This window comes from Arachis stenosperma, chromosome 2 (genome assembly GCF_014773155.1).
Source record: "Arachis stenosperma cultivar V10309 chromosome 2, arast.V10309.gnm1.PFL2, whole genome shotgun sequence".
NCBI classification, from domain to species: domain Eukaryota; kingdom Viridiplantae; phylum Streptophyta; class Magnoliopsida; order Fabales; family Fabaceae; genus Arachis; species Arachis stenosperma.
Window position 1 is genome coordinate 121,572,897 of NC_080378.1, and position 12,193 is coordinate 121,585,089.

At 37.9% G+C, this 12,193-nt stretch overlaps 1 protein-coding gene across 4 annotated transcripts; it reads right to left on the reverse strand.

The window, feature by feature from the left end:
* Positions 1-3,251: 3,251 nt before the first annotated feature.
* Positions 3,252-11,561, reverse strand: LOC130959522 (cell division cycle 5-like protein). 4 transcript variants are annotated; one of them, XM_057885301.1, is made up of 5 exons: positions 11,173-11,561; positions 10,358-10,607; positions 7,928-9,637; positions 4,913-5,194; positions 3,252-4,217 (listed from the first exon to the last, which is right to left on the reverse strand). In XM_057885301.1, the coding sequence occupies exons 2-5, from the start codon at positions 10,532-10,534 to the stop codon at positions 3,606-3,608; spliced, it is 2,781 nt and encodes a 926-aa protein (XP_057741284.1). In that variant the 5' UTR covers positions 10,535-10,607; positions 11,173-11,561; the 3' UTR covers positions 3,252-3,605. The 4 variants fall into 4 exon arrangements, with proteins under 4 accessions (XP_057741284.1, XP_057741285.1, XP_057741282.1 ...); XM_057885302.1 differs by having other exon boundaries at positions 4,940-5,194; positions 10,358-10,636; XM_057885299.1 differs by having other exon boundaries at positions 10,358-10,636.
* Positions 11,562-12,193: the final 632 nt, after the last annotated feature.

Below are 12,193 nucleotides of genomic sequence, written 5' to 3' on the forward strand. Positions count from 1 at the left end.
AAAACCATAAACCTCTAAAACCCTAAACCATAAACCTTAAAAATCCTAAAAAATCCTAAAATCATAAGCCCATAAACCGTAAACCTAACCCCTAACCCTCAACCTTAAACCTTAGAAATCCTAAAAATAAAAAAACTCTAAAATCATAAAATCCTAAAAACCATAAAATTCTAAACTCTAAACCCTATACTCTAACCCTAAACCCTATTTCTAAACTTTAAAAATCCTAAAAACCTCAAAAATACCTAAAAATCCTAAAAAATCCTAAAACCCTAAACCCTAACCATAAACCTTAATCCTAAACCCTAAAATCCCTAAAAATCCTAAAAATTCTAACAACATAAAACTCTAAACCGTATACCCTAAAGTTTAAACCTAACTCCTAACCCTAAATCATAAACCATAAACCCTAAAAATCCAAAAATTTTAAATCCTAAACCATAAAATCATAAAAACCCTAAAAACCATAAACTGCTAAACCCTAAACCCTAAGCCTTCAGCCCCCGAGCCCCTAACCCTTAAACCCCTAACCTCAAACTCCTAAACCCCTAAATCCCTAAACCCCAACCTAAATCCCAAACCCCAAATTCAAACCCCCAAATCCCAAACCCCAACACCAACCCCGAAACCCCAAATTCCAAACCCCAAACCCTAAACACATAAATCCCAAACCCCAACCCCAAATTCTACACCCTAAACCCTAAACTCTATACCCTACACTTTAAATCCTACACCCTAAGCCATAAACAGTTTGTGTGGTTCAGGTAAGATTAAAACTGGCACTAAAGTCAATTTCTCCTTTAAGGTTTGAAAAATTTTCTCACACTCTGATTTTCACACAAACGGTGTATCTTTCCGACTTAGCTTTATCATTGGCAATGTGATTTGTGAAAACTCATGAATGAACCTTCGGCAGTATCCAGCTAATCCCAAGAAACTCCTAATCTCTATCACTGATGTCGGTCTTCTCCATTACATCACCGCTTTAATCTTCGAAGGATCTACTGTTATTCCTCCTTTACTCACAACATGACCTAAGAACTTCACCTCCTCTTTTCAAAACTCACACTTCGACAGCTTTGCATAAAGCTTCCTCTCTTTCAGAATTTGCAATATTATCCTCAGATGCTCCTTCCTCTCTTAATACTTCCGGATCACAACATATGGTCAAAAGAAGAATATGGTGAATAGTGACAATGAGGGTTCTTCTTTTCTTCTCTCAATATGAGTTTCTCTCTCTCTCTCTTTCATGAAAATGAGCTGAATAGTTAATGGGTGAGAGGTATTGGGTGTTAGTTAATGGGTTTTGGGCCTAATTGTGGTCTAAGTCCGATTTTTGGTGTGTTTGGCCCAACTTTAAACCAAAATCTTTAAGATTAGTGTTTTAATTTGTGTTCTAAATATTTTTACTTCCTCAAATTATAAATTTTAGTTTTCTTAAATTTATTCACTCAAATAAATTTTTCTCACTCACAATACCAGACAAATTTAAGTCAGTACTCAATTTTTCTTAAAAAAACTATATCTTCGCGTTCCAAATGATTTTCCTAACTCCATTTGCTCTTTTAATTTTTCTAATTTATATTTTTATCATTTTCAACCTATTTCGAACAATTTAAATTATTATTATTTTATTTATTTTATTTATTACACTAATTAAATGGTTAATTAATTTTTTGGTTCTTACAATAACTATATCTTTTTCACCACATCACGATCCTCACTACTACTGTCTTATTATTTTTGTGGTTGTTCATGATGACTATGATGATGTTGATAATTTAGGTGGAGTTTGAGTTGGGTGTGTGATGGTAGAGGCATGGGTTTGTGGAGGTGATAGAAGAAAGGGAAAAAAGATGGTTACGATGGTGGTAGGGATAAGGTAAAGGAGGCAATGGCACACATGTGCATAGAGAGAGGGGGGAGGGAGGGAGAGAAAGAGAGAGAGAGCGAGAACGAGCATATTGAAGGATTTGAAATAGAAAATGGTAGAAAAAATAATGTAGTAGGGTGGGTTGGGGGAATAAAGAAATAGTTGGTGGTTAGTTGCTATTGTTGATGTTGACGATGATAGAGGTGAGTTGAGATGCGGTGGTTAAGGGTGATGCGATGAATTCAATAATGAGTTGAAGTGTTAGGATAGGGTGGTATATTAGTGAAATGTGGTTAAATGGGTGGGGTAAGAAAAAGTGAACAAGGAGCTTGATGATGATGTATATAAAAGAGAGATAAAATTAAAAAAGAGTAATCACTTGTTGACCGTGGAAAAATTAACAAAAAAAAAATAAAATTGAAACTTTTTAAAAATATTAATAATAAAATTAAATTAAATTAAACGTTAAAAATATTTTTAAAAAATTTTAAAAATATTAAAGACAAAAATAGACTTCACTTTTTTCCAGAACTTATATTATAATTTTTCTCTTAGCATTGATTTCTTGATTAAAAAAAAAAATAGGTAGCTTTCCTTCTTTTAGTGAACAAGAGCTTTCCTTCTTTTGAAAAACAAAAAAAACTTAGATTTGGTTTTAAGTTTGGGCCTAGAGGGTCATAGTAAGAGGCCCAATAGAAGCTGAGTGGTTTTTTTTCCTAACTTCACAGCTCTTTTTTTTTCTTCTTAAAAAAACAAAAAACGAATGAAAAAGTTCTTCGTAGGGAAGGACCCGCTGTTTTTTTTTTTGACGACTCAGAAGTAGAATAGCAGGAGTTAGCAGCACCTAGCAAGGTTTTGCATCTTCAATAACATCTTGTAAGCATTAACAGTAAAACATAGAAAAAAAGTAATAATATCTTCTGTTTCTTGTTGTTTCGTCTCTTTTATTTTGTTGTTGGAGTTGGGAAAGCAAAACCCGACAATTTAAAGAAGCGAAGGTTGATAAAGAGAAAGTGATGGCAAGATGAGGATTATGATAGAGGGCTGTTATGATATATGGCAAGAACAAATGGGCTCGAATCTCTTCCCTTTTCGCTGGTACGAATGGCTCGATCCTTCCATCAGGAAGGTAACCCTAACCACCACCTTATAACCTTAGGAACTCTATTTGTCTATTTATTTATTTTACTTTTGCTGTCTTTTGTATGCTGTTTACTTTTTTTTAATTTGTAAGTGAGTGGTTGTGTATCAAGTTTATGTATAATTGTTTAATTGGGTTTTTGATTATGAAGGACAAAAAAGTTTAGATTTTTTCAGTTTGATTGAAAGTTTATGCTTTTTGACATGAGTCTCTGAGAATGCTCGTACAATTTATAGGTTCATCATATACTAACAAGCTTTAACTGGTGATCATTTCAACCCCGTCTATCTTTTGGATCAGATATCTTCACTTTCCATGGAATTTATTCAGTTCAAGACCCTTGATTGAGAGATTTGCTTCGAGAAATCCCCAGCATTAATTACCCTCACTGACGCCCCCCCCCCCCCCCCAAAAAAAAAACTACAATATCAGAACTGGCTTGAGCATTTCTTGGTTTAATTGCCATCAGAAACTTGCATCTCATCCCCTTCATCAGAAGCAGTGGTTTTTTCTGGTATGCTATCACCTATCATGTGAATTCTCAGCACCCATACCTAAATCTTTCTCCACCTCATTTCCTACTGTAGCACCCTAGTCTAATGCTGCCTTACCGTTATCAATGTGACCATCAGTGATGGTACCTTCCACTTTTCCGGCGTCATCCTTGGCAGCAAGTGCAGCATCTGGCGGTATTGCATTAGGGTCATCTGTTTGCTTTATATCATCAGAATCCACATCCACGTCATTTTTCTGGCTAGCGGTAGTCTGGTCTCGCACAGTGCCCGCTTCACTTTCATCATGAGACAGAGCAGTTGCTATAGCAGTTTCATTTTCTTCAGTGAGAGGGGCAGCTTTAAAACTCTCTGAATCCTGTGCACCAGTTTTGTCAGCAACAGTCTCTGTTGACTCGTGAGCTCGATTGTTTGCTTCGATTTCTTCTTGCTTTTGTGCTTGTATCCTGTACTGTTCCATGACATTTTGTATCCTTTCCACTTCTTCCATAAGATTCCCATACTTGTATTGCAAAGTTCTCTCAAGTTCCTTTTGCTTCTGTACTTCCTCCCATAGATTGTTTATCCTGTGGGATGCTGCTAACTTCTCCTGCTTTTGCAAAGCTTCAAAGCATTCTAATTCGGTTGCAGCTATGTCCATTTGCTTGGAAGTGGCCTCAATTTGTGGCCAAAGACTGTTTTTGGCTCTCATCTGAAAAATGCAATAGCCGAAGTATATTATTCACCATTGTGTATAGGCACAAAGGACTCTTTACAAACAGCAAAATCAAACAAAAGGAATTTTCTTTTCCATGTGTTCCTTATCAATTTTGATTCATGAAGGTCACTGCTTCAAACTCATGGGTTGAATTCCAACTATTTTCAGTTACAATTTTCAATTTTAGGTAACAAAAATTGTGTCAATAGATGCATAGAACATAATAGAAATGCAGAAGAAATACCTCTAGGATTTTATCTACACCGATGGGGTGCAAATATCCTACTCCAAAGAATGTATTAATACTGGTTTTATAACATTAAATTGTTGAGTATTCAAGAGACTCAACCTCTGTCCTAGCATGAATTCTATGTCCAAATTGTTTGATATAGTCCCATCACTACTCCACCGACCATTGTATACCTCTCACCTCTCGCATAACAGAATGCATTCCTGACTGCAGAACCCACTCTAGCAACAATTCACTCAATCCACTCTATACTCTATTTACAATTGACTAGGTGAGTAGGTTCCTATCAGTTTATCTCTAAGGCAAAAATAGCATTGCTCAATTACAAAACTAACTCAACCAAGGTGATTCTAAGTACAAAGCCAGCTTTTAAGCAATAAAACATAATCAGAACTGACTGAGTTAAAGCCATTTGGCATGGAGAATGTTAGTAACATGCCTCATAGCCTTGAGTGAGGAGTATTGCCTTCTTCTCAAGCTTTACAACTTTCTCCTTGCCATCGTCGAACTTTTTCCTCACATTCTCAAACTCGTTCTGCAAAGCTGCCAGCTTTTCCATGTTTCCAGCAACACTCGAGAGACCATAGGCATTACGGGTTGGAAAGAACATGAGATCATTCAGGCCAGTCCTGTGTGCTTCAATGAATTCCTCAAGGGGTTCACTTTCATGTCCCAGTGCTACCCGAAGATAATGGGCCTCATCCTTTATCAACTTATCAGCCTAATAGAAACAAAAAAAAAATGCAAAATCAGTATCCTTAACCCGCTTACAAGGGAAAGTTTGGATGACAACGTCATAAATTATAATAAGCGAGGTAATTAGCCAGCTAATTCAAAACTCAGAAGTTTGTTATATTTTAGTGCCATTTATGATATGAACAAAAAGACATACATTGAAATATAGTCAACATTAACGTTCCGCTCTATTTCTTTTTCTCTTTCTTTTTTTGTTATGTTTGTAAGAGGGCGTGGTAGAACTTGACAATCAAACAAGTAAGGAAGTGCCCTTGAGAAACATCACCAGCAAACACAACCGAACATAATTAATTAATTGCAGGATTATAACCGAAAAGTGAGACTATCAGATCAAACTAGCATAGCATGAAGTCATAATTCATAAACAGAAAATATGTGTTGATGTCACAATACATGACCTAAAAGGAACCTTGAAAAGAGTTGCAGGGCTATTTTTACAACATTCACTGAAAGAACAAAAATAAACAAAGACCTACTCATCAGATTAAATCCATACCTACAGAGTATATTAATAAAGGACAGATATAGAATAGGTGTATAACAAAATCTCCTCAGTGAGAAGAAAACCACCAAAAATAATTTGGGAAAAAAAAGAGTGATATATGAGTATTAAATGTCTAGGATAGGTATAGACAGTGTAGTCAAGCAATGTTGTCAATATAGATTCTACCCAAGATTGAGATTAGAAACATATGTACAACATGTGACGGTAACATGGATCACAAGATCCTGCCTAAACTGAACACATTTAAACAAATAGTTAAACATAAGGCATAAACAAGCAAAATAGACATACAATCACATTTAACAAAATTAAACTTTGATTTGACATGTATGAAGTTATAATATGAAATAATCAGCATTAACACATTAATTCTAATGACACGTGAAATTAGGATGTTAAAAAGAAAAACACCTATCAGAATGCTTTATAATCAGAGTCACAAAGAAACCCAAAAGGCAAAAAAATAGAAGGAAAACAAGTCCCAGTAAATAATCAGAGTTAAAGGAGAAATAGGGAGAGGAGCAAAGAACTCAAAGGATGGATGTGTGTTTGTTTTTGGTTGGGGGATGGGGGATGGGGGCAAAAGAGAAAGGGGGTTTGGGGGGGGGGGGGGGGGGGGTGGGTTGCCACAGCTGAACAGAGGATGGTAGACGCAAGTGTAGGCAGATGAGGTAATAAAATGAGGGTTTACGGTGTCTACGATTGGATGGGCTTGGACAGTTTACAAAAAACTGGGCTCCTGAACAGATAGACGGTGGCAGGCCCAGCATGCTTAGGTAGCATAATTCCTAATATCTTGCATGTTTGCCAATCAATCATAAAGCCTACTCAGTACTCACCAAAATGAGTACCCTTGTCTGTTTTAGCATTGCCCGACAGCTAGTTTCTTATGGAACAATTTGTTTAGCATCTTTGATGAATGTTGGGTGTGCCCTGCAACTCTAGATATATTTTTATTGACTAGATTTGTTGGGTTTGGTAATAGAAAAGAGGCAAAAATTAAGTGGACCAGTGCAATTTTCGCCACTATCTGGACTCTCTGCTTGGAGGTAATGTACGCACCTTTAGTGACAGATTCTCTGATAAACATATCTTATGGGATAGGATTAGACGCTTAGCATCCTGGTGTAAAGCTCAAGATCTTTTTAGAGGTCTTTCCCTCTCATACATGTTGAGAGATTGGAGAGCTTTACATTTTTGACAGGCCTTTGTTTGTGTTTTGCTTTTGTATGTGGGAACCCTGGTCCCCTCCCCGCTTTTTGGTATTTCTTTTTCCTAATCATATTTGAATTTTTATTATACAAAAAAAAAAGGAATAAAACTAAAAGATAAAAAATAAGACTAAGATTTCAATTTTGATAACCACATTATGAACAATGATATCTTACCCAGTAAAATAATAAAGGGAGGACAGCTGCATACAATGTGAGGCCATAACACAACTACAATCATACATAGAATAGAAGATTATATAATAAACATGTAATCATAAGAAACATTTAACTTCCTATTAGAAAAACAGGAAAATCTTTTATAAAACAGAAAACATTAAAGACGTTATGACATAGTAATGGTTACCTGCAAATCACAAACACATATCACACCAACAAACAAAGCACAATCACATTAACACAGGCCACAGAAAATCAGAGCCTACCCACTTTCAGGATGAACTACACAAGCACCTACAACTTAGACATGGAGAGCAACTGACACGAGCATCTCAGGTGCAACGCCACTGCACTTATGCGGATCAAACAAGACACCATCAACCATCCCTAAACCACACAAGAAAAAAAAAATCCTAATCCAATTCAGCCCTTAGATACAGTGGCATAACTGGCACATTGCAGTTGTGTGATCCAACTGCTTCTAAGCAAACAAATCAACCCTAGCACAATCTCATCAAATAAAACGGGTGGCTCAGTGTCAGGATCTACAGACTACAAACCTAGCAGAATTTTAGAATTGTTCAATCTTATTAGTACCCAACCTTAACAATGGTTAGACTTATAGTCTTCAGGTTAGTGCAAAACAAGAGGTGTATCCTCCACAACAGAAAGCAGCTTTTTAGCGACGGGTGAGAATTGATCATGCTACTTACTATCTATCAACGCATAAGCCACGAACATGTGATGTCATCACAAAAGAAGCTAAAGAAAGAAACTAAGAAGTAGATTAGTAAATACATACATCTTTCATCTCCTCTTCATGAAATTCTTCTATAACAGGAACAACAGGCTCATTTACCACACGCTTAGCTCCTTTCTTTTTCTCCTTATTTACTTTCTCATCAAGCGGATACTTAGCATTGTCATGCTCCAGCAAAGCAAGAAGCTCCCTTCTTATCATCTCATCAGCTTGCTCAATTGAGGTTGGTGGAACAAAGGAACTCTTGTCCCCATCAGCTCTGATCACAGAATTTCTTATAAGCTCCAACGATGCAGCTGGAGGCCGAGGAAGCTCCCTTTGAAGGACTTTTGATCGTTTCCTAAGTAACGCCTGTTGCCTTGCCTCTTCTTCTGCCATTTCTCTAGCTATTCTATCTGACATATCCTCTTCAATCTTCTCCTCAGGTTCTTCAGCGTCTTCTGGAATGGGCTGCATGACAATCTGGTACTCATTTTTGGGCTGTGGAAGGCTTCCTAAACCAGAGCGCAGACTTCGTCTTATTTCAGCTCTTTGTAGCTCAAGTTTAGCGCGCTCATGCATATCCACATCCTCATTAATATGAAGCTCATCCCTGAGAGGAGTTCCCTTAGGTGTCATGCTAGCGTAACCATCTCTTGCAGTTGTCATGCCAATTCTGGGAGTGAGACCTGCAACTCCAGGAGTTGCAGAGGGAGTCAACATTGGATTTGGGGTCTGAACCTCTTTTCTCTTGGGAGTGACCCCAGTAAAATCCGAAGGATGCAACTCTGGGTTTTCTCCCCCTAATAATGGTGTCTGGGACTCCCTCAACCTCGCCAGGTTTTCAGCTTCCATCATGACAGCGTCTCCTTTACTAGCCGGTGATCGCTGAGGGGTTCGTAAAGGAGTCATTCCCCGGCCAGGTGTTTGTGCATAATTCGCTAGAAGAGCACGTGTTGCAGCACTACCTTCTCCAAATTCATCACTCCCAGCTAGGTCATTGGCATAACCCATCCTTGCAATTTCATCCAGTTCCTGGTCAGAAATCTGGGGGGGCGGAAGCATCAGTTTGGTTTGTTTCCGTACTGTTTCCGGATCATTCAACTTATTGGCATGAAGTATAGCAGATGGGGCATCTTGCCTCTGTGCAATTTTATTTTTTGCAATGTCTTGCTTTCTTAACTGTGTCTCAACATCAATCCTTCTTTTACCCTCAAGTTCTTCTATTGTAGTAGGGAACTGGGGCTGTTCCACGGGTCTGTCTTCATCAGCAACGTCAAAAAAACCAGGAGGAGGCCTTTTCTCAAAAGGGATTTCTGCATTATAGTCAATGCCTTTCCTTTTTCTCCTTCGATGCCTGACATCAATTCCCGCAGCCTTCAATTCTCTCTTCTTCTGTAAAGAAGCAAGTCTTCTGGCTTCCTCAAGCTGTTTCTCCCTTGCTTTCCTTTTCGCCTTCTTTCCTTTTGTGTTCGCTAACCGGGCTCGTGCTTCGGAAAGCATCTCCTTTTCATCTTCATCCATATCAACAGGATCTGGGCGTGCAGGTTTTGACTCTGGATTTGGATCAATCTCCCCAGGACGCAACTTCCGAGGATCATCGCCGGGTTCATAGTTCTCATCCTTAACACATGCTGCGTCAAGGAGCTTCTCGTAGCGCTCAAGACACTGAGAAGGAGTACGTCCTACAATAGGAGCAATTGTTCTCCACTGCGTGGGCATAAGCTTAGCAAGATGAAGCAGCTTCTCATCCTCTTCTCTAGTCCACTCAGTCTGCACAGAAAAAACGGCATTATAATAAAAGACTAGATTGTAGAAAAACACATGTCGACACAAAAATGCCGAAAAAGGGTTAAAATGCAGGGGCATCCAGACACATTAAAAAGCAAGCCAGAACTATAATTAATTACTTATTAGAGAAAAGGACAAATAGGTCCCTGACCTTTTGTCCTGCGGACATTTTCGTCCCTGACTATTGAAAAATACTTTTAAGTCCCTGACCTTCACAAAATTTGGACAGATCTGTCCAAATGCCTCCGTCAGGGACTGATCCGTCCAAGTTTTGTGAAGGTCAGGGACTTAAAAGTATTTTTTAATGGTCAGGGACGAAAATGTCTGCGGGGCAAAAGGTCAGGGACCTATTTGTCCTTTTCTCTTAATAATTAAATAATGGCATTAGGGCAGTCTTACAATTACTTACATTAAACCTTAACTGAGTAAAACCTAATAATCAAAGCTCTATCAAGGATCATTATTGGCAGCACAACCATCCATTCTCAGAGACTCATGTCAAAAAGAATAAACTTTCAATCAAACTGAAAAAAATCAAAACTTTTTTGTCCTTCATATTCAAAAACCCTATTATACATAAACTTGATACACAACCACTCACTTACAAATTTAAAAAAAGTAAACAGCATACAAATGACAGCAAAAGTAAAATAAATAAATAGACAAATAGAGTTATTAAGGTTATAAGGTGGTTAGCGTTACCTTCTTGATGGAAGGATCGAGCCATTCGTACCAGCGAGCCTTGCATTGCTTAGCGGATTTACGAACCAAAAGGGAAGAGATTCGAGCCCATTGGTTCTTGCCATATTTCATAACAGCTGCTTTCAGGATCTCATCTTCGGTGTTCTTCCAAACACCGCCCTTTATCATAATCCTCATCTTGCCACCACTTTCTCTTTATCAAGGTTGTGAAAATCAGACCGGTCAATGAACTGGTAAGGCGACTGGTTCACTGGTTCAATAGTTCGACCAGGGTTCAACCTTTTTAATTAAATACTAAATAAAATTATTAAAAATTCAATATATAATTTCAAATATTTAAATTTAATAATTTTTAACTAAATAAAATTTAAAATTTTACAATTTCATATAATAAATTGTCCATAATTTATCAATAAAAGCTCATAAACAACTTCAAACATCAAAGTTTATAACCAAAGTAGATCAAAATACAGGTAGATGACAAACACACAATGTTCTACTGCCAAAAGAAACAACATTGACAAACAAGTTTTCAACTAAACAAAGGCACTAATCATCAAAAATCATAATCATTAAAATCAACTCACAAAATTAGAAAATCAGAGAACCAGCAACAATATTATTATTTATCAACAACAAATCAACAACAAATTAGCAACTCAGAATAATAAGAAATTAATAAAATCTCAGCAACTTAGAATTAGTAAACTCTAAACCCAGCAACTCAATCAGTATTAATATTATTAACAACAGATTAACAGTACAAAACAAGCATAAAGCCAAAAACAAATTCGAGAAGTAGGCTTAATGCTTACCGGAGGAGAAGAAACAGACAGCGAGCTCTACAGCGACAGAGAGACAGAGAGCGAGATCGACGGCGACGGTGAGGAGAAGAAAGAGATAGACGGCGACGGCAAGGAGAAAAGAGAGCTCGACGGCGACGGCGAGGAGAAGAGAGAGCTCGACGGAGACGGCGAGGAGAAGAGAGAGATCGACGGCGAGGGCGAGGAGAAGAGGAGAAGAGGAACGATGGTTACAGGTCGGTCAGTTCCACACCTCCACCCGAGGAGAAGGGTGTCGGCGGCGACAGCACCCTCAACCAGAGAAGGGTATCGGCGATGGTGGCTGGGAAATCGGGATATCGAAGAGGATTAGGGTTTTTTCAGACTTGAGAGAGAGAGAGAGAAAGGGGGTTGGGGAGGGGTTTTGTTCGTTGGGTTCTCTGGGTCTTTTTTTAAATAAAGCTATAAAACGACGCCATTTCTGGGCGTTGAACCCAAACCGAAAAGCTTCAAAAAACCGGACCGATTTTACCGGTTCATCGATTAACCGTCGCTTTGGCCGGTTTTTAAATTGATTTTTTTTCAGGCAGTTTTTAACCTTAATCAGACCGGCCAGGGGATTAGTTTCTGATTAACCTGGTCGAACTAGTCGATTCTGTTCGATTTTCAGAACCATGCTCATTATCAACCTTCGCTTCTTCAAATTGTAGGTTTTGCTTCCCCAACTCCAACCACAAAACAAAAAATAACGGAATAACAAGAAGCAGAAGATATTATTACTTTCTTCTATGTTTCACTGTTAATGCCTACAAGATGTTATTGAAGACACAAAACCTTGCTAGGTGCTGCTAACTCTTGCTATTCTACTCCTGTGTTGTCAACAAAAAAGAAAAAACAACTCCTTTTTTACGAAGAACTTTTTCATTTCCTTTCTTGTTTTTTTAAGAGGAAGAAAAAATAAGAGCTGTGAGAAAAAAACACTCCGCTTCTATTGGGCCTCTTACTATGACCCTCTAGCCCAAACTTAAAACAAGATCTAAGTATTTTTGTTTTT